Raw genomic sequence first — 20423 nt, 5'->3', positions numbered from 1 at the left:
AAAAATAATTTCAGAATGAAAATAAATTGTAATACATTTAAAAAATGAATAGTAAATACCTAAAAAAAAAGTTGCATTCATGTAATTTGCTCTGTGATTTGGTTCTGTTCTGTTTTGTTTTCATTTTTTTGGTTAAATTTAAGTTTTTTAAATTACCTTACGGCCCAATGTAGCTCAAGCTTATAACTTTTGGTGGTGTTTCTACTTACTAGGTAGCCAAACTGAATTAGCAACATAAGTCCCATTTTGGGGACTCTTAGATGGATCCCAGACTCACCCAGAGTCTATTTCCAGTTCTTCTTCCTGTCTTTGACGAGGGCGGACATGTTTTTCGTCCCAGCTGCTGCTTGCTGTTATCTTTGTCTTCGTCAGTCAGTCTGTCTGCTTTTTTTCCCTCTGTGGATCAACCGTGCTGGTCTCTCATACGAAAATGGATCTGATTAGTTGGTCTATCAGCGCAATTGACAAGATTTTTTTCTATAAGACACGTTGCTTCAGGAGTTGTCTTGCCCGGACGGCACCTTGGCCGCTGGTTATGTGAGAGATTCATGGGATCATTGGAAACCAGCGTGTCTTACTGTCCTGTCCGAGGAAGATATTGAGGATATTTGGCTGTTTGGCGTGACGGTTGTAGGGTTTCTTCTGCTTGGCTTAGGAGGTGCCCTGCTCTACTGGAAAGTTTCCAAGACGGCAGCTTTCAAGGAAACAACAAATTGAGCACGGATCAAACAGTGCGATTCTAGGCATTGGAAGATCTCGTCGAGGCTCGGACCGAGAACTGGCTCCGTGGAGTCACGGTTCGGTCCGAGGAAGGATGGAGAAAAGTCGATACTATCTTCCGCCAGGTGACGGAACTGTCGAGGCAGACCGCGACTAATGGCAATGACTTAAGGGACCTGAGATCTCGCCTACGCCATGAGGAGCGCGAATTTGACTGAAGACCAACAGAATTTGGGCATATTAAATTACTAAATTATTAAATTCCCGAACACCCATATCTTACGCCCTCCCTTCTCCTGGGAAGAGCCGTGCAGATGTTCCCATCTTTTGTCCCTGATCTCTTCCCAAGGCCGGTCGCAGGGCTCTGCGACTCTTATTTTGTCTACAGACACGTACAAATACTGACACACTTGCGCACTCACACACAACCTCCCCCCCTCAAATCCGCCCCCGGCTTTTCTTGCTATCACTTCCCCCCCTCCCTCCAGCCATGACAGGTAGCTTTCCATTTTTTCGTACGAAAAATCCCTGCACGTGACCTGTGCGTTGTGTCATACCCCTGCTATGTTGTATGATATACTAGTATGTTGTAACTTGCTCTGTAATTTCTAAAGAAGACAGAGAAGTGGCGGCGCGGAACAAAGTCAGCAGCAGCCCGATGCTCTCTGATTGAACGGAATTTCGTTTCATCTGTTGTCATCTTGTGAGAGCTGGTGTCAATGACAAATAAAATCTCTGAATCTGAATCAGTGACCCTTGTAGATAATTGTTTATATACTCTCCCATTGTTGATAGTGTTTCAACGAGAATCTGCACAAAAGCACTAATCGAAGGGAGCCCTACATCAGCTGCAAGCGGAGCAGCTGTGTGGAAGACTCACCTCAGTAAAGAACACCGACAGGATAGCCAAGCTGATCCAGTGGATGATGCCGGCAAACTGCGATGCGTTGTTAACTGCAAAGGAGAAGAAACACGATTAGTCGCTTGGCTCACTCACGTGTCAGGGACGGACGCTCCTGTGTCTTTATTGTTCTAATAAAACATGTACCAGATGGCATGAAACACATTCACAGTGGTCACACGCCCTGTGACCTTGTGATCATGATGGACGAGCGCGTTTTGGCCAAGACAGATGATGCAGATGAAGGTGACATCGGTTTGTGGTGGGTCACACGACTTGGCAACGTATAGCAAAGGTGGAATACTAATGGGACAGTTAGCTTGCCAAGACCATGATTGATTAGTTGCCGAAGGTCAGAGGATAGAGACGATAAACTAGTTGAGGAGCAGCAGATCATTGGACTATCATTGAAAGAGTTCAACATGATTTTATCTGAAAAGAAATGCCCACTTAGACAATTTTAGATTACAGCTAAAATTGGATTCAGATTTTTTTTTTTTTTTAATGACTATGTCAAAATTGCTGCTCATCTAAACAAAAACAATTGTCTAGCCATGCAGTTGACAGCTGTTTTTAACGTTTTCTCCAGCATGTCAAGTTTTTCTTGAAAATATATAGGCCTACAGTAAATGAAAAACACTACCAAAAAAAAAGCTCAAATATTGACATACTGTACATGAAATTTGAAAGAAATTATGTACTGGGTAAGTTATAGAAAAGCTTGGCATGAAAGAGAAAAAATGAAATCAGTTTTGGATTCCATACCCAAAAATAAATTTGACGCTGACAAACCTAAAACAACCGATTGTGTTATTCATCTTGTTGCCCAGTTTAATAGTGATGAATGCTAGTGTTTGTACATACTGCTTGGTGATTATTTTTACTTTAGTATAGTACCGAATGTAACAAACGTGAAGACGATTGTACTGAAAAAAGCAAGTTAAGTTTACAGCTGTTTTACACGTGTGTTGTGACTAGAATTCATCGTATTACATCACAGTGTGCTTTTCCCACCTGGGATCATGTCGAACATTCTGGGACCACTCATCTCATTAAAAGTTAAACGATAGGAGTAGTGTGTAGATGAATAAGACATAAGAAATGACTTTCATTGGTCTTAGCGGACATTTTCCAAGTACTAATCACACGTTATCTTTATTACATACTTGACTCTACCTTTGAAAATTTGGGTCATTTAAAAATGCAATCATAGAGAATATATACTGTGGATAGTAAAAATGTATATACATTCATGTGAAAAAAATAGGAGACCCCATTAAATATTGTGTTCTTTATCAAGAAATGTTCACATAGCAATGTCTGATCTTGTTTTTCTTTATCTCTGGAAAATAATGTGATTTAATTGCAGGCAAACAACTAAAATTAAGATTGTTTTACTAATTAAACCAAATATATATACAAAAATGCATATTCTAACTGAGGAAAAAGTTAGGACACCCTAACACTTAATAGATAGGGTTACCCCCTTTGGCTGAAATAACTTCAGTGAGTTGCTTTTTGTAGCCATCTACCAGTCTTTGACATTGGTCTGAAGAAAGTTTGCCCCAGTCCTCAACGCAGAATACTTTAAGCAGTGAGATTTTGAGGGGTTCTTGCATGTACAGCACGTTTCAAGTCATGTTTTGGGTCATTGTCCTGTTGCAGGGTCCAGTTCTGCTTTAGCTTTAATTTTTTTCACAAATGATCTCACATGTTCCTCAAGCACCCTCTGATACACGATAGAATTCAGGGTGGATTGTATGATGGTGATATGGCCAGGTCCTGCCGTAGCAAGCATCCCCAAACCATGACACTTACACCTCCATGCTTCACAGTTGGTATAAGGTTCTTTTCCTGGAATGCTGTATTGGGTTTACGCCAAACATGTCCTCTGTTCTGCATGGTGTCCAAACAATTCAATTTTAGATTCATCTGTCCAAAGAACATTATTCCAGAAGTCCTAGTCTTTGTCTACATTCACTCTGGCAAACTTCAGCCTGGCCTTCATGTTCTTGTTGGAGAGCAAAGGTTTCCTCCTTACACACCTCCCATGAAGGTTAAACTTGTGAAGTCTCTTTCTGATTGTAGAGATATGCACTTACACATCAACAGTAGCAAAAGCCTGCTGTAGGTCCCGTGATGACATTTCAGGGTTTTGGAGACTTCTTTTAGCATCTTGTGGTCTGCTCACAGGGCGAACTTGTTTGGACAGCCATGTTGGCAGTTGTTTTGAATGTCTGGCCTCAAACAGCTCCTTTGATCTCACCATGGTGTTTTCTCTCACTTTAACAGTCAGGGGCACACTAAACTAAATGTGAGGTTTAAATAAGGCAAGCCTCCTTTAAAACACTGGGTAATGATGCTCTAATCATGTGCACGTGATGTAATACCCTGTGTGTAATTTTTAGCCATTTCAAGTGGGACTTAATGTGGGGGTGTCCTAATTTATTCCTTAAAAGAAATTGCATTTATTTCAAATTACATTTTACAGAAATGCAAAAAAAAAATATTTTTCTCAGTTTTAATTGTTTAGTTCTATTACTTGATTTTTTCAAGATGGTTAAAATTGATAATAAATATCCATATGACCAAATATGTTAGAAACACACAGACTTCCATAGGGTGTCCTAATTTTTTCACATGACTGTAGCTCTGGAAAAATGCACACAGCATGTTCAGAAGGAGGGAAGGATGGGTGGGGTTGGGACCATCAGCAGAATTGGCCCCATAATATATCCTTGAATTAGAATGGTGTTATACTTGTAGTCCTTTTATTTTTGTTTAGTTTAGTTTTAAACATAAATACATTTCTTTGTGACCCCCCCTAACTTTTCGAATGTAATATATATATATATATATATATATATATATATTTAAAAAAAAAAAGTTTTAGTTACAGGCATAAGCGGATTTTAAGGGGAGGCCGAAAAGTGTCATTGCATAAAATTGAATTTCCTATATATATATATATATATATATATATATATATATATATATATATATATATATATATATATATATATATATATATATATATATATATATATATATATATATATATATATATATATAAAATTTGTAAAGCAATAAAACTGCAACACGAATGAATGAAATGAACAAAAATATATATATTTTTTAATGGGTCAAAATTAATTTTCGAACAGAAAATATTTTTTTTTGATTGAAGCAACCTTATTTGGGATTGAATGATTTAGACACAAATGTCCTGCCCATAATATGGCCCAAACACAAAAAGGATTGCTTTAATCAAAGAAAACTTTTTCAATGAAAAACGAAGTGTTCAAATGCAAATTTTTCAATCTCAAATATATTTTCGCATTCAAAAACGTTTTCTATGATTGAAATGTTTCTTTTTTTGATTGAAGTGATTTTCTTTTTGAAAATATATATTGTTTGAAGCAACTTATTTTTTGATTGAATAATAAAGACAAAAACGTCTTAGCCAAAATGTGGCCCAAACACAAATCAACATTACTTCAATCAAAAAAAAATTGAATCCAATTAAAAAAAAATAAAAAAATCAAAGAAAAATAACATTCACATGCATTTTTTCGGAGTTTCAGATTTATTTTTGCATTCAAACACATTTTTTTTTTTTTTTTGATTGAAGCGACTTTTTTGGTTTGAATAATAAAGACACAAATTTACCTCCATATGGCTCCGCTCAGGGGACAGAATTTTTTACTGGGGTAACTACATTGGCACGACTCCGGCGGGCGTACCATTTTCAATGGTTGACGATCTTGGCGAAAAGTAAGCTAAGCACCCTGATTTAGAATTCCCCTCAAGAATGATGGGAAACAAAAAACGCTCATTGTCATCTTATTATTATAAATATTTTTGTAAATTAATTTTATTGTTGAAGCTGCGTTTCGGGGTCATCAACATGTTGTGCCCCCCCTGCCCCAAAAGTCAAACTCCGCCTATGGTTACAGGCAAATATATGTTTAAATTTCACATGTGGTTAAATATTTTTAAGTATGGTTTGAAAAAAAAAAAAAAAAAATTCTAAAGAACTTTATATTAATATTTTTTTCTTTTTTTTTTTTTTTCCCACTTACCAGCTGCCATTGACAGCAGTAGACGTCCAGTCGATTTGATCTGTATAGGAAGAGTGATCGCTGTCAGCCCTCCTAGTTCGAATGGATTGGACGTCTAACGCCATCAATGGCAGCCAGTTAATTAACAATATGAACGTACAACTAAAAACTAAATATAGTACATTGGTCAAAGTGTATAAGAGCTGAGATACAATTGCTTTGATTTAATGAATTAAACCTCGATGTCAAGGCACCACTGCACATCAAATTAACTTGTCTTGTCTTGCTTTAGTGCAATGGTTGTAGTTCAGTGGTGACAAACGATATAATTACTGACTTTAATCATTCTAATGATGACTTGGCAGAAAAGTAAGCAGCTTGTTCATAGCTCATTCGCAACAGCCGTGACATGCTACACTATGTTTCCAGGTGCAGACAAGCGCTGACGGTCGTCAATTAAAAGGAACAGCTGGACTCCTAAACCCACATCTGTTTACTCACACTGCAGCAGCTTGGTGTCGACAAGCAGCTCCAGAGTCAGCAGCAGCACCACCAGAACCACGCAGGCCACTAGGACGCAGTTAAAACCAGCCGACGCTAGGCACACTTGCCACAGAGCCGCCCGGCCGCCGCAGCATGGCTTCAGCCAGTTGGACCTGAGAGAAGCGAGAAGTAATGGTCATCATGTGATTTTTTTTTAATGACAGGCGAGGTCAACACATACAAACCATTCAGCATTCGTGGTTTAAGTTTCCTTGCAGCAGAGGTAAAAATGACCCTCAGAGCCGTAAATTATGATTTTAAAAAATGTGTTGTACACTTTCAACCTCTCATTTTAAGTTATTCTTGAATTACTTCACATTGTTTTAGATGTGGCAAGAAGCTTCAATATCAAGATTCCCTCTGAACTTTGTCAAAGTCAAGACACTTAGGCTAGGTCCATACTGCAGGTCTTAATGCACAATTCTGATTTTTTTGTCATATCTGTTTAATTGGCGTGCCCGTTCAGGTAGCCTTTGTCCATTGAGGCCGTTCAATTATTACGCATGCTGCACAAACTGACCCGCATGCGCAGAAGCATCAAAACAAATGACTACACATGCTGGCTGTATGTCATTCAAGGGTGATCATATTTAGATTTCCATAAAGAGGACACAAATAACAGACATTAATAATCCCAGTTTAGTCTGATATTCAAAGTTTATATGGATTGATAGAATGCATGCACACACTGTGCGTCAATTTGCCCCGACGCGGCCATGTAAGATATACTGAAATATTGGTTACTTGGCGCAGCATTATCAGACTTATCCTTTTCTTCATTTAATTTTTTTCATGACTGCCTTGACTGCGGTCAAACGCGCCTCTTGCGTAAAACCCGATTTCAAGCTAGGCGCTAACGCACATCCTGCCTGCCAACCTCGCTCTTTGCTGACGTAATTACTGCATGAATTCCGATTTGGGAGACTTGAAAATTCAGACCGAAGTCACATTCTGGAAAAATGTGGCAAAGATCGGATTTAAATCACATACGAAAGTGACCCAGATCGGATCTGAAATGGTCCACTTCTACGGGACCCATTCAGACCGTCAACTTAATGCCTCGTCGGAAAAACATGAAAAAATCTGATTAAGACCTGCGTCCTGAAACTAGCTTTATTGATGTGAATTACACATTGACAAGTGTTCACATTACCAGTATAGTATGTTAAGAGTATATACAGTATATATTAGGGGTGTGACAATATATCGAAACGGTGATATATCGTTATACTTTGTATCCCAAAATGTTATTGTTATGCTCCTGCCAAGAATCGAAATATCGTTTTAAATAGGTGTCAATGTCTAAAAAAATAAAAATAAAAATGAACCAACAAGTTGCTACCAAAATCTTCCACCATAATAGTGTCTCAATTAACTCTAAGGCTGCATTGATGGTGCTTGACGCCCAATCCATTTAGACTGTGAACGTTCGTTCAACAAAACCAGAGCGTTCATTCATTCTGTCCGATTTTCAGCGCATTTCCAGGTCACTTGCTGTTCATTTTAGGGCATTTACAGGTCATTTCCTGTTGAGTTTGAGTCACTGCCTAGTCATTGGGTGATTCCCAGGTCACTTCCTGTTCTGTAACTCAAAATAAACAGGAAGTGACCCATAAAATACCCCAAAATCAACAGGAAGTAACTGAAAATCAACAGGTAAATGACCTTAAATGGCCCAAAATTACCTCATTGCCTGGCATTGGCTGCCACTGACGGCCATAGACGTTCAATCTGTCTGAAGTGGGAGGGATGGCAGCGGATGAACGAACATTCATTCTCTGCCAGCCTCCCAGTTCAAATGGATTGGACGTCTACTCGTGATAAACTCATTCCAATTAACAGCAGAAGCTTGTTTTACTGTTTATTAGTTGTTTGTAGAATATCCTAGAATGATTTCCTGACCAATTTATCGACAATCGTTGTATTGCCGTATCTTCAGATCATCGTTATCGTGAGCTTTGTATTGCAAATCGTATCGTATCGTGAGGTACCAAGAGGTTCCCACTCCTAGTATATATATTTTTTAATGTATTACTTCCAACTGTGTGACACAATGAGAAGAAGTTTAAACATTAGCGCATCAGCAATCATAAAGGGTTTCAGTAGCAGTGGGCATTTTAACAAGGGCATGCAATATAAAGCCTCATGTAGTAGACAGGTTTATATTTTATGTTTTCATTAAATCTAGGCAATCTACTTGTGCCATATATCGTCACCCACTTAAAATAATTGCTTAGTCATTTGTTACAAAAATGATTACAACTGTTCTAAATATGAAAAAACAAATGGTTCCGTTTATGTGTTTCCTGAAAAATCTGAAAACAATAACAGCCGATTCGTTTGAAGAGTGCATTGGTACACTAATTTACTCTATGTGGGTTTTTAACACATTTCAGGGACAAATGTTCATTTTGTTTGGAAGCACTGCCTTTTGTTCATTAATGCTCATTTTTTGTTGTTTCATAATATTCCCACTGGGAATACTTTTGATGTTATACTGTGGTTTGTGTTTAAAATGACACTTTAGAATTTCAAATACTGTCATTGCCATTGAAAAGTATCGGCGGAAAATCCATAACACAAGGAGAAACCCCAACTCCACACAGGAATGTGTCAAATCAAACCCCAAATTTCAGAACTATGAAGTGGATGTGTTAACCCAACACTCAGCCTACTACATTTCTAAAAAATGTTTTTGTATATTGAATCTATATATGTATTGTATATATATTTTTTACATGATGTTAAAGACATTAGACATGTGTGCTGAGTATTTTTTCTATACTAACAAATTACCGTAATTTCTGGACTATAAGGCGCACCTGACTATAAGCCGCCGCACACCAAACTTGACACGAAAACGCCATTTGTTCGTAGACAAGACACACTGAACTATAAGCCGCAGTTGTCCACAATGTATTATGGGATATTTACACCAAAAGATATTAACTGGTAACACTTCATTTGACAATGGTATCATAAGACTGTCATGAGACCAAATGAACCACCATTAAGCTTTGTCCAATTGGCTGCAAAGCCTTATTGTCTCTAAAAGCTTCATTTGGCCATCACTGCTCCCTTGGGGGAGACAGTCAACCTCTGCTACCACCTGCTGTCAACACTGTTGTCATCCAACATTCCTCCTAGCATGCATTGCGGCGCTACATAATGTAAATAACAATCATGTTCTGTGCTAATTATTTCTTCAGTTACTGTTCCAATTGTTTCATTAATTGCTGGTTATGGTATTTGCTAACATTTTCTTGGATTGTGGTACCATCATAATGTCATAAGACAGTCATAATTATTACATGACACTGTCATAAGCACTAATGAATGCTTATAATAGATGTCAGTTAGTGTCATCCAGCAAATTATCTCACTTTTGAATGGATGTAAAAGATCTGAGCTGGACATAAATGGAGTTAGTGACATAATATGCCACATGACACATATTGACATCTGTCATAAGCATTCAGTACTGCCCATGATAGTGTCATGTCATAATTATGATGTCGTTATGACAGTCTTATGATGCCGCTGTCAAATAAAGTGTTACCAAATAAATGAACAAATAAGTGGCACTGGACTATAAACCACGGGATTCAAAATGAGGGGAAAAAAGTAGAGGCTTATAGTCCCAAAATTAGGGTATATAACAATCTCCAGGGAGTGCTAACCATTGTGTTTGAACCAGAGATTTGGACAAACAGCCTCCAAGGTGATTATGTTTACCATATTTTTCAGACTGTCAGGCGCATCATCAAAGAAAACGTTTAAGCACAACAAGAATTCATACATGAGTGTGCACTTGATTACAAGGTACGTCAGTGCATCAAAGTACTACATTTGTAATTTCTTTTTTATGTTTTAACTTTGTAATTATAGTTTTATTTATTAATGTATTTGTTTTGTTTACGTTTTGATGAATAGTGAATGTGTGTCTTGAGCTCTTTTGCAGTAGTATAATACAGTTACAATGCTGGCCAAAAGTATTGGCACCCCTGAAATTCTGTCAGATAATGCTCAATTTCTTCCAGAAAATGATTGCAATCAAAAATATTTCTGTAGTAATATCTTCATTTAGATTGCTTGCAATGAAAAAAACACAAAAGAGAATGGGAAAAAATTAAATCATTATCATTTTACACAAAACTCCAAAAATGGGCAAGACAAAAGTATTGGCACCCTTTGAAAAATCATGTGATGCTTCTCTAATTTGTGTAATTAACAGCACGTTACTTACCTGTGGCAGATAACAGGTGGTAACAATAACTAAATCACACTTGCAGCCAGTTAAAATGGATTAAAGTTGACTCAACCTCTGTCCTGTGTCCTTGTGTGTACCACACTGAGCATGGAGAAAAGAAAGAAGACCAAAGAACTGTTTAAGGATTTGAGAAGCAAAATTGTGGGGAAGCATGGGCAATCTCAAGGCTACAAGTCCATCTCCAAAGACCTGAACGTTCCTGTGTCTACTGTGCGCAGTGTCATCAATAAGTGTAAAGCCCATGGCACTGTGGCTAACCTCCCTAGATCTGGACGGAAAAGAAACATGGATGGAGATTTCAATGAAAGATTGTGCGGATGGAGGTATAAAGAACCTCGACTAACATCCAAACAAGTTGAGGCTGTCCCGCGGTCTGAGGGTACAACAGTGTCAACCCGTACTATCCGTCAACGTCTGAATGAAAAGGGACTTTATGGTAGGATACACAGGAAGACCCCACTTCTGACCCAGAGACATAAAAAAGCCAGGCTGGAGTTTGCCGAAACTTACCTGAGAAAGCCAAAAACGTTTTGGAATAATGTTTTCTAGTCAGATGAGACAAATGTAGAGTTTTTTTGGGAAAAGGCATCAACATAGAGTTTACAGGAAAAAAAACCCGAGGCCTTCAAAGAAAAAAAAAAAAAACTGTCCCCACAGTCAAACATGGCGGAAGTTCCCTGATGTTTTAGGGTTGCTTTGCTGCCTCTGGCACTGGACTGCTTGACCATGAAGTCTGAAGACTACCCCAAAATTTTGCAACATATTGTAGGGCCCAGTGTGAGAAAGCTGTGTCTCCCTCAGAGGTCACGGGTCTTCCAGCAGGACAATGACCCAAAACGCACGTCAAAAAACACTAGAAAATGGTTTGAGAGAAAGCACCGGAGACTTCTAAAGTGGCCAACAATATATCCAGACCTGAATCCCATAGAACACCTGTGGAGAGATCTGAAAATGGAAGTTTGGAGAAGGCACCCTCAAATCTCTGAGACGTGAAGCAGTTGGCCAAAGAAGAATGGTCTACAATTTCAGCAGAGCATTGTAAGAAACTCACTGATGGATACCGGAAGCGGTTGTTCGCAATTATTTTGTCTAAAAGTTGTGCTACCAAGTATTAGGCTGAGGGTGCCAATACTTTTGTCCGGCCTATTCTTGGAGTTTGGTGTAAAATGAAAAAAATTTTTTTTTTTTTTTACATTGCAAGCAAAATAAATGAAGATATTACTACCAAAGCATTTGTAATAGCAATCATTTTCTGGTAGAAATTGAGCATTATCTGACAGAATTGCAGGGTTGCCAATACTTTTGGCCAGCACTCTATATGCCAACAAAATAGGTTCTAGGTCATTAAGCACAACCAGAATTTATATATATATAAAGTGCATCGGATTATGAGGCGCACTGTAAATTGTTGGTGAAAATAAAGGTTTTTGAGTAATATAGTCCGAAAAAATACCGTACTCTACACCAGTGTTTTTCAACCTTTTCTGAATCACGGCACGTTTTTACATTGGAAAAAATCTCTCGGCACACCACAAACCAAAAATGTTCCAAAATTACCTTCTGTACAGTATTTTTAATTATAAAATAATTTCTCAATATTTATACTTACTCATTGTGAAACTTGAGACTGTTAGATGAACACAAAGCCAATATTCTGGCAGGAATTGAAGAAAGACACACACAAAGCTCTTCTTCAACACCTCTTGCTTCAGCAATGTCTTTAACCACATCAGGGCCGAGCATCTCACTGACAATGGCCTTGCAGGCAGGTAGTATTAATGTCTCTGCCAGAGTGTGGGACTTTTTGGTTTTAGCAACAAGTTCAGCAACAACGTAACTGGCTTTGAGGGCTTTCTGATTTACCTTTGTAGTTTTTCTCAAAAACATTTGCCTGTTTCTCTGCGTTTTTAACAAAGGCAAACTAAATAGTCTATCAACTTGCTTTGAAGCGACAGGTGTTTCGTTTGGAGATTAAGTTTATGCTTGCTTGGCACTATGTCGCTGTTGGATAGCTGCTCGTGTCGCGTTCAAGAACTGCCCGGATTTCTAGACCTCGACAATGTGCTGGAATGAAACACAGCGAAAGGATTGACGGTCGTCACATATGGCTATAATTGAAAGGACTTTTTCATGTATATCGACACTTGATGAGTCTTATCAAATTATGTACAGTAGACATGCTGGGTCCACATTGTTGCGGACAGCAAGGTGGCTGATGGCTAGAAATTCAAGCAGTTCTTGAACGCGACAGAGCAATATCTCGCTCATCTGAACACGAGCGAAACCAAAACCTTCTACCTACTCCTTCCATCCAACTGCATCCTTGCCTGACGATGTAAAAACTAGGGGTGTCAAACGATTAAAATTTTTAATCGAGTTAATTACAGCTTAAAAATTAATTAATCGTAATTAATCGCAATTCAAACCATCTATAAAATATGCCATATTTTTCTGTAAATTATTGTTGGATTGGAAAGATGAGACACAAGAGGGATATATACACTCAACATGCGGTACATAAGTACTGTATTTGTTTATTATAACAATAAATCAACAAGATGGCATTACCATTATCAACATTCTGTTAAAGCGATCCATGGATAGAAAGACTTGTAGTTCTTAAAAGATAAATGTTAGTACAAGTTATAGAACTTTTATATTAAGTCCCCTCTTAATGTTTTCGTTTCAATAAAATTTGTAAACATTTCAATCAAAAATAAACTAGTAGCCCGCCATTGTTGATACCAATAAGTAGTTACACAATGCTCAATTGCTCATGGGTGCTGAAGCCTATAAAATCAGTCGCACCCAAGCGCCAACAGAGAGCGACAAAACGCCGAAAAACACAAGTACACATTTCACTGTGCTGTCATTTTAATGTTTGAGCAAGGCATGTACGTTAATTGCGTCAAATATTTTAACGTGATTAAAAAAATTAATTACCGCCCGTTAACGCGATAATTTTGACAGCCCTAGTAAAAACGTAAAAAAAAAAAAAAAAAAATGCGATATTGGATCATTTCTCGCGGCACACCTAATGATCTCTCACGGCACACTAGTGTGCCTCGGCACACTGGTTGAAAAACACTGCTCTACACTGAGTGCTACCCATTATCCTTAGCCAGAGATTTGGACTGACTGAGCCTAAAATGTTATTAAAAAAAATATATATATATATTTGAGCTCCTTAATAAAATCAATAGAAGCAGATTCCAAAATTACCTTTAATCCAAACTCTTTAATATAACAGTTTGTTCTAAATGTTATCTTTGAACTAAATTAAAAATGTGAGACATTCATGTTAAACAAAGAGGCTTCATGTACAAAGAGAGAACGTTAAGTCCTTTCTTACCAGGCATCAACATATAATTTTTGTGTATTATGGAGAAGCACATTAAAAGAAACATTTGTGTCTACATGAGACATTTGTGGAGCATAAGTGAAGAGATGGAAGGAGCAGGAGACCAAATTGCGTGCAATGTAACTCACACTCTCTGGAATAATATAATAATTCTTTCAGACGTTCTTACTCAGGGCAGGCATGAAAAGTATTAATTTGATAAAGTTGTAAAGAAATCCCTGGTCTGGAAGCAAGGGATGCACCAATGACAGATCACTCCCAGCTCTGAAACGTAATTCTGGGGAAATCACTCCAAACCTGAAGTATTTATGAGTGAGTGAGTGAGAAGGCTTGAGTGGAAAAAGTAAATGGGCAGGTAGGATCACTTTGGTTGCATTCAGGGTCGTCGCAGGTCTGGGACAAATAGAATAATCGGCAGCCCCGGGAACGCTGGTGCACTGGTATGCACGCATGCAACCCATAATCACACATGAGGATATTGCTGTGAGGAATGAGCAAGAAAAAGCTACTGCTGTGTGTTTCCTTATGAAGACATCAACAGTCAGGAGAAGGAGGGGGAATGGAAGGTGAGCTGACAGCAGGGCAAAGCGAGGGGATTAGATCATGAGGGCGATCAATAGTGGGTAGAGATGGACGTGATGGCGCGCTGTACACGATTTCGGCTGTGGGAGAATGTCCAGGTGGAAGAGAGACATCAGCTGGAGTGATGAGGATGGAGCTTGAGATAGATAACTTTCACTCACATGTCATTCTTTGATTCATAGAGGCACAGATGTGGTAAATGAAATTAAATCCAATATTGTGTTTCATTTAACGCTAATAAGTGTGGACCACTCTATCAACTCACTGAAGGTATCGATTGTTACACACGCACACAAAACTCTGCTTCGAAAAGAGACCTAAAAAAATGAAAAATCACGACTCAAGTGCAAGTTGCGCAGGTCTGGCAGGGCTCTTAATGATCGATCGGAACTCTTGATTAATGTCGTGATTGCACATTTACAACGGAGCCACGTAGGTCAGCAAAAGAGCGCACCATGCTGGGGCACAGACAATTAGATTTTCCACCAAAGTGATTCATCACCAGGGGGCGGTGAGCAAATGAGCAACAGTTTTCTGCATGGCCAACACTTAGTTATTTATTCATGCAGATGCAAAGAGTAGTTAACATATGGATTATTGCACTAATTGAGTACCAAAAAAAGCTTAACACATCAAGATTTGTACATACACTCCCTTAGTCGTGACCCAATTTACGAGCTTTTTGAGACACAAGCATGTTTTTCAGACACGTAGCAGTTGGGCATAGCAAACAGTTATACCAAAAAGAGGCTGGTTAATGCCACGTCCACTTTAAATTTACAGTCAATCTGAAAAATAATTAGAAGTTGTACTGTATATTTAAAACAGCCAAACAATTAGCTCAAAGGAACTTCACAGAGTTTGTCACATTTTTACTCGCGACTGCCACCTCTAGTCTAAAGCGTAACTGCAGCTTGTGCATGGCGTCCATGCTTGTACGAGCACAAACTTAAAGCAATGAGTTTTTGGCCCATCAAATCAGCGCCAGAAATGTAAAAACAGTTAGTGGCAAGTCTTTAGGGGGTTAGAAATGTGTTTTTACCAAGTGGAAACGAGGCAGTGTCTTGGTGAAACAGTGCTGCTGCATGTTCATCCAGAGTGTTCGACATGCATTATCTTTAATTTGCAGGTAGGGAAAAGGACTTTTTGGGGTAGTCTCAGTTAAAATGTCAGGGCTCAGTGTACTCGTCAGGGCATTGGTGGAGCATGCATGGAGTAGAAAAGTAATTTAAATTAACTCTAAAAATCCTGTATAATCTATTTTATGCTGATAAATACGATACTGGGAAATGCCATAGAATACACTAACAGAGCAGTAATGCATGTAGACATACAGTGGGGCAAATAAGTATTTAGTCAACCACCAATTGTGCAAGTTCTCCTACTTAAAAAGATTAGAGAGGCCTGTAATTGTCAACATGGGTAAACCTCAACCATGAGAAACAGAATGTGGGGAAAAAAACAGAAAATCACATTGTTTGATTTTTAAAGAATTTATTTCCAAATTAGAGTGGAAAATAAGTATTTGGTCACCTACAAACCAGCAAGATTTCTGTCTGTCAAAGAGGTCTAACTTCTTCTAACGAGGTCTAACGAGGCTCCATTCGTTACCTGTATTAATGGCACCTGTTTTAACTCGTTATCGGTATAAAAGACACCTGACCACAATCTCAGTCAGTCACACTCCAAACTCCACTATGGCCAAGACCAAACAGCTGACGAAGGACACGAGAGACAAAATTGTAGACCTGCACCAGGCTGGGAAGACTGAATCTGCAATAGGTAAAACGCTTGGTGTAAAGAAATTGTGGGAGCAATTATTAGAAAATGGAAGACATACAAGACCATTGATAATCTCCCTCGATCTGGGGCTGCATGCAAGATCTCACCCCGTGGCCTCAAAATGATAACAAGAACGGTGAGCAAAAATCCCAGAACCACATGGGGGGACCTAGTGAATGACCTAGATAGAGCTGGGACCACAGTGACAAAGGTTACTATCAGTAACACAATGCGCCATCAGGGACTCAAATCCTGCACTGCCAGACGTGTCCCCCTGCCGAAGCCAGTACATGTCCAGGCCCATCTGCGGTTCGCTCGAGAGCATTTGGATGATCCAGAAGAGGACTGGGAGAATGTGTTATGGTCAGATGAAACCAAAATAGAACTTTTTGGTAGAAACACAGGTTCTCGTGTCTGAATTGCATCCGAAGAACACCATACCCACTGTGAAGCATGGGGGTGGAAACATCATGTTTTGGGGCTGTTTTTCTGCAAAGGGACCAGGACGACTGATCTGTGTAAAGGAAAGAATGAATTGGGCAATGTATCGAGAGATTTTGAGTGAAAATCTCCTTCCATCAGCAAGGGCATTGAAGATGAGACGTGGCTGGGTCTTTCAGCATGACAATGATCCCAAACACGCAGCCAGGGCAACAAAGGAGTGGCTTCGTAAGAAGCATTTCAAGGTCCTGGAGTGGCCTAGCCAGTCTCCAGATCTCAACCCCATAGAAAATCTGTGGAGGGAGTTGAAAGTCCGTGTTGCCCAACGACAGCCCCAAAACATCACTGCTCTAGAGGGGATCTGCATGGAGGAATGGGCCAAAATACCAGCAACGGTGTGTGAAAAGCTTGTGAAGAGTTACATAAAACGTTTGGCCTCCATTATTGCCTACAAAGGGTACATAACAAAGTATTGAGATGAACTTTTGGTATTGACCAAATACTTATTTTCCACCTTTATTTGCAAATAAATTCTTTAAAAATCAAACAATGTGATTTTCAGTTTTTTTTTTTTTTTTTTTAACATTCTGTCTCTTATGGTTGAGGTTTACCCATGTTGACAATTACAGGCCTCTCTAATATTTTCACGTGGGAGAACTTGCACAATTAGTGGTTGACTAAATATTTATTTGCCCCACTGTATAATACAAGAACACTCGCTAGCAGGTATTCATTTTCACTTCCGAAATACAACTCATATTATGCCCCTTTATTCGCCTGTGGAAGTTGTATGTTTCAGGAGATGCAACGAAATTCTCGTGATGCAAAAATGGTTGAATTCTATATAATTGCATTATAATATATGGTATGATGTGATAGGATACGATATGATAAACACCTTAAACAGGGGTCTCCAAACCGGTCCTCGAGGGCCGCTGTGGCTCTTTGTTTTTGTTCATACCGATCAAGCACAGACCTTTTAACCAATGAGGTTTCTACTAAAACAAGCAGCACCTGACTGCAATCAACTGATTACACTTATAAAACACCAGATTGGTGAAAAGATGTGGTCTTGTATTGTTGGAGTGAAATCCTGGACCCACTGCGGCCCTATGTGGAATAGTTTGGAGACCACTGCCTTAAAAGCTCGATTTTAACAAGTCAGCAGCTGCAACATTATATACACTGTAACAAAGTATTTATACATCGATACAACTACTTTAACAAACATAACCTTTCAATGCTAGTCCCCCCAGTTAAAATATATTTGACGTCTGTATCTGTAAATGACTGTGAATGAGATAATAGATAAATTAATTATAATGACACTCAATCAAAATGGCAACTTCTCTATTTAATTTCAGCTCACGTGTGATTATTCGTTACTTGTGCTCCAATCCCCAGCTGTATACTCAGTCCAGGCCCCTAAGTCGCAACATTATGGCCACACACAAATAATCTTTACATCCCAGACTCCTGTGAATTTGATGATATGGCTGGTGTACTGTTTTGAAAAACACTAACACAATTTGCGTCGGTAGGGTCGCATATAGACCCCAATCACGTGACGTCACAACTCCGCCCCCCTGACTGGTGCCGCCATATTGTCCGTCAGCTCATCGTGTTTACATATTACCGCTACGTACATTCCTCCTATTACTGCGTGTTTTTCTGCTTGTCTAAGAAATCCCCGCCTAGTAAACGAACCCAAAAACATTCCTGACAATCGTTAACAATGATTAATCAAAATGGTGAAGGCATGTGTAGCGGTTGGTTGCAGTAACAGAGAAGATAAACGGTCATTTCAGTAGTTGCTGTGTGCCCATTGTTAAAAGGGCAAATCTCCAAAGCAGCACGTTTTGTTTATCTCGGTCCATGATGCGTTTGTGTCGACAGCCGTTAGACAGCGGCGAAAACATCAATATGATGCCAACACAATCGCAGACATCATCAGACGGAGACTACGAAGCTTGTCGCCACGGTCACGCAGCAAGAAGGTGAGCGCAACAACAGGTGTTGTGCCGAAAAATAGCTGTCCTGCGTGAAATGTCCCCCCTGATGGTAGCGCCCACACGGAAACGACTTTCTTGTACCGTGAATATGTATTATTTTACTCTGCTTGAACTAATAAATGTCATACCTGTGTGATTGTCATTGGGATATGGTCGTGAAAACCTGTAGACTAATACATTTCTGTTCAAAGATGGTTATGTGGCCCAGTCCACGATTTGTTACTAAAATACAGTACTAATATTTTGTGCAATAATGAAAACATTTGATGTTTTCACGTCAATAAAGCGCTATAAATAAGCGCTCCTGTCAGGGGGACATTTAACACGGGGCAGCTATTTTTCGGCACACACAGGCCCGTTGACGATCAAGTTTCATTTTACAATCGTGACAGTATATTATATATATATATACATATATAAACCGATTTTTTTTTTTTTATTGACACAGCCATGTTGTGTTGAAGAAACATATGCGGCCTTCCGTTGCCGACCATTACGGTACGTGATGTCACCATTTTGTTTCGGTAATACTTCACTCTGATCGGCCGAATGATTTCGTCTGTGTTAAATTCTGCTTTTTTCACTCTTCATAAAGCACAGAATTTAGTTTCTTGAACTCATTTGAGTCAACGTTTATTGCAGCTCCGCAACTCGGACCATAACAAATGTAACAACACAGACTTCTCTGTGTGTCCGTCAACTATATCTGTCCCTCGGGAAACTCAAACCCAAATAACAATAGTTCCTATTGTTACTGTCGTGTCGACAGTGATGAGCTATCTCGGATTTCCGACTTACGTTCTCACTTTCGTTTTACCATATCAATCCATGGAAGAAACATTTATTCATCATGATGAAACGAGCAAGTTATACAGCAGCCTTTAAAAGAAAAGTCACATCTGTTTTGTTTTCTCCTAGATTCTGGTAAGTTGGAGAAGTTCTCAAATCATACTATTACCGTAAATATTGTCAGTTTATGGTAATGTTTTAACTACCAATATGCTATGCTTGTGCTGTGTTTCACCAGTCAGTAAAATGACATTTCTGTATCTGTACACGAGCTCTGTTTTCTTGTATTCTTCTATTTATTGGTGCTAAAATTAGGGTGCGCGTTATAAACGGGTACAAATATTTCCCCTAGATTTTACAAGTAAATTTGGGGTGCGCATTATACACGGGTGCGGGAATTTACGGTATTTTCCAGGAAATTTCGGGAAATTACGTATATAATTTTATTTTATTTTTTTAAACAATTTTGAGGCCGTTTCTTGACAAATTGCCTAAGAACTATCAAGTGGTCCTACCCCTGATCAAGATGTATCTTCCCACCAGGTTTGGCATCATTTACTTTCAATTTGTATCTATTCTAGTAATCAATCTTATCTAGAGTACAGACTTCTGCTGGTGCATGTGTGTGTACCATAATTTTGTGGTTAGTTTAAGACAGTTTAAGTTTTAATTGCTGGACAGCAATTAAATTATTCATGCCATCTTCAGGCTACAGCTTTATAGTGTCATCAGATTGCGCCACTAAGGAGTGACATGGTAGTGAGCACGCAAAGCGCTGGTCTTTGCCAGAGAAATGGGCCACAGATACTGAGCAAATGAAGATGGATGGGGCTCCATGTGTGTAGCAGCAGACAAGCTGTCCTTGATAAATAGGTTTTCACCAGGACACTCGATGGCTTCTCGCTCTCAGCCTAAAAAGCAATCTCGCACTTTGCATGTCTGTGAATATTAACAAACCCTC

General features: G+C 38.9%; 1 protein-coding gene across 1 annotated transcript in view; it reads right to left on the bottom strand.

Moving 5' to 3' along the window:
* The window catches only part of tmem266 (transmembrane protein 266), a 57939-nt gene that overhangs the window by 18620 nt on the left and 18896 nt on the right, over nucleotides 1-20423 (bottom strand). The window contains exons 5-6 of the mRNA XM_057836541.1: nucleotides 6184-6338; nucleotides 1601-1674 (exon numbers count right to left, since the gene is read on the bottom strand). Of these exons, the coding sequence (XP_057692524.1) occupies nucleotides 1601-1674; nucleotides 6184-6338 (229 nt within the window). The remainder of the gene's footprint in view (nucleotides 1-1600; nucleotides 1675-6183; nucleotides 6339-20423) is intronic.

The sequence above is a fragment of the Corythoichthys intestinalis genome, chromosome 5 (assembly GCF_030265065.1).
Source record: "Corythoichthys intestinalis isolate RoL2023-P3 chromosome 5, ASM3026506v1, whole genome shotgun sequence".
Lineage (NCBI taxonomy): Eukaryota > Metazoa > Chordata > Actinopteri > Syngnathiformes > Syngnathidae > Corythoichthys > Corythoichthys intestinalis.
This window is presented reverse-complemented; position numbering and strand designations above follow the sequence as displayed.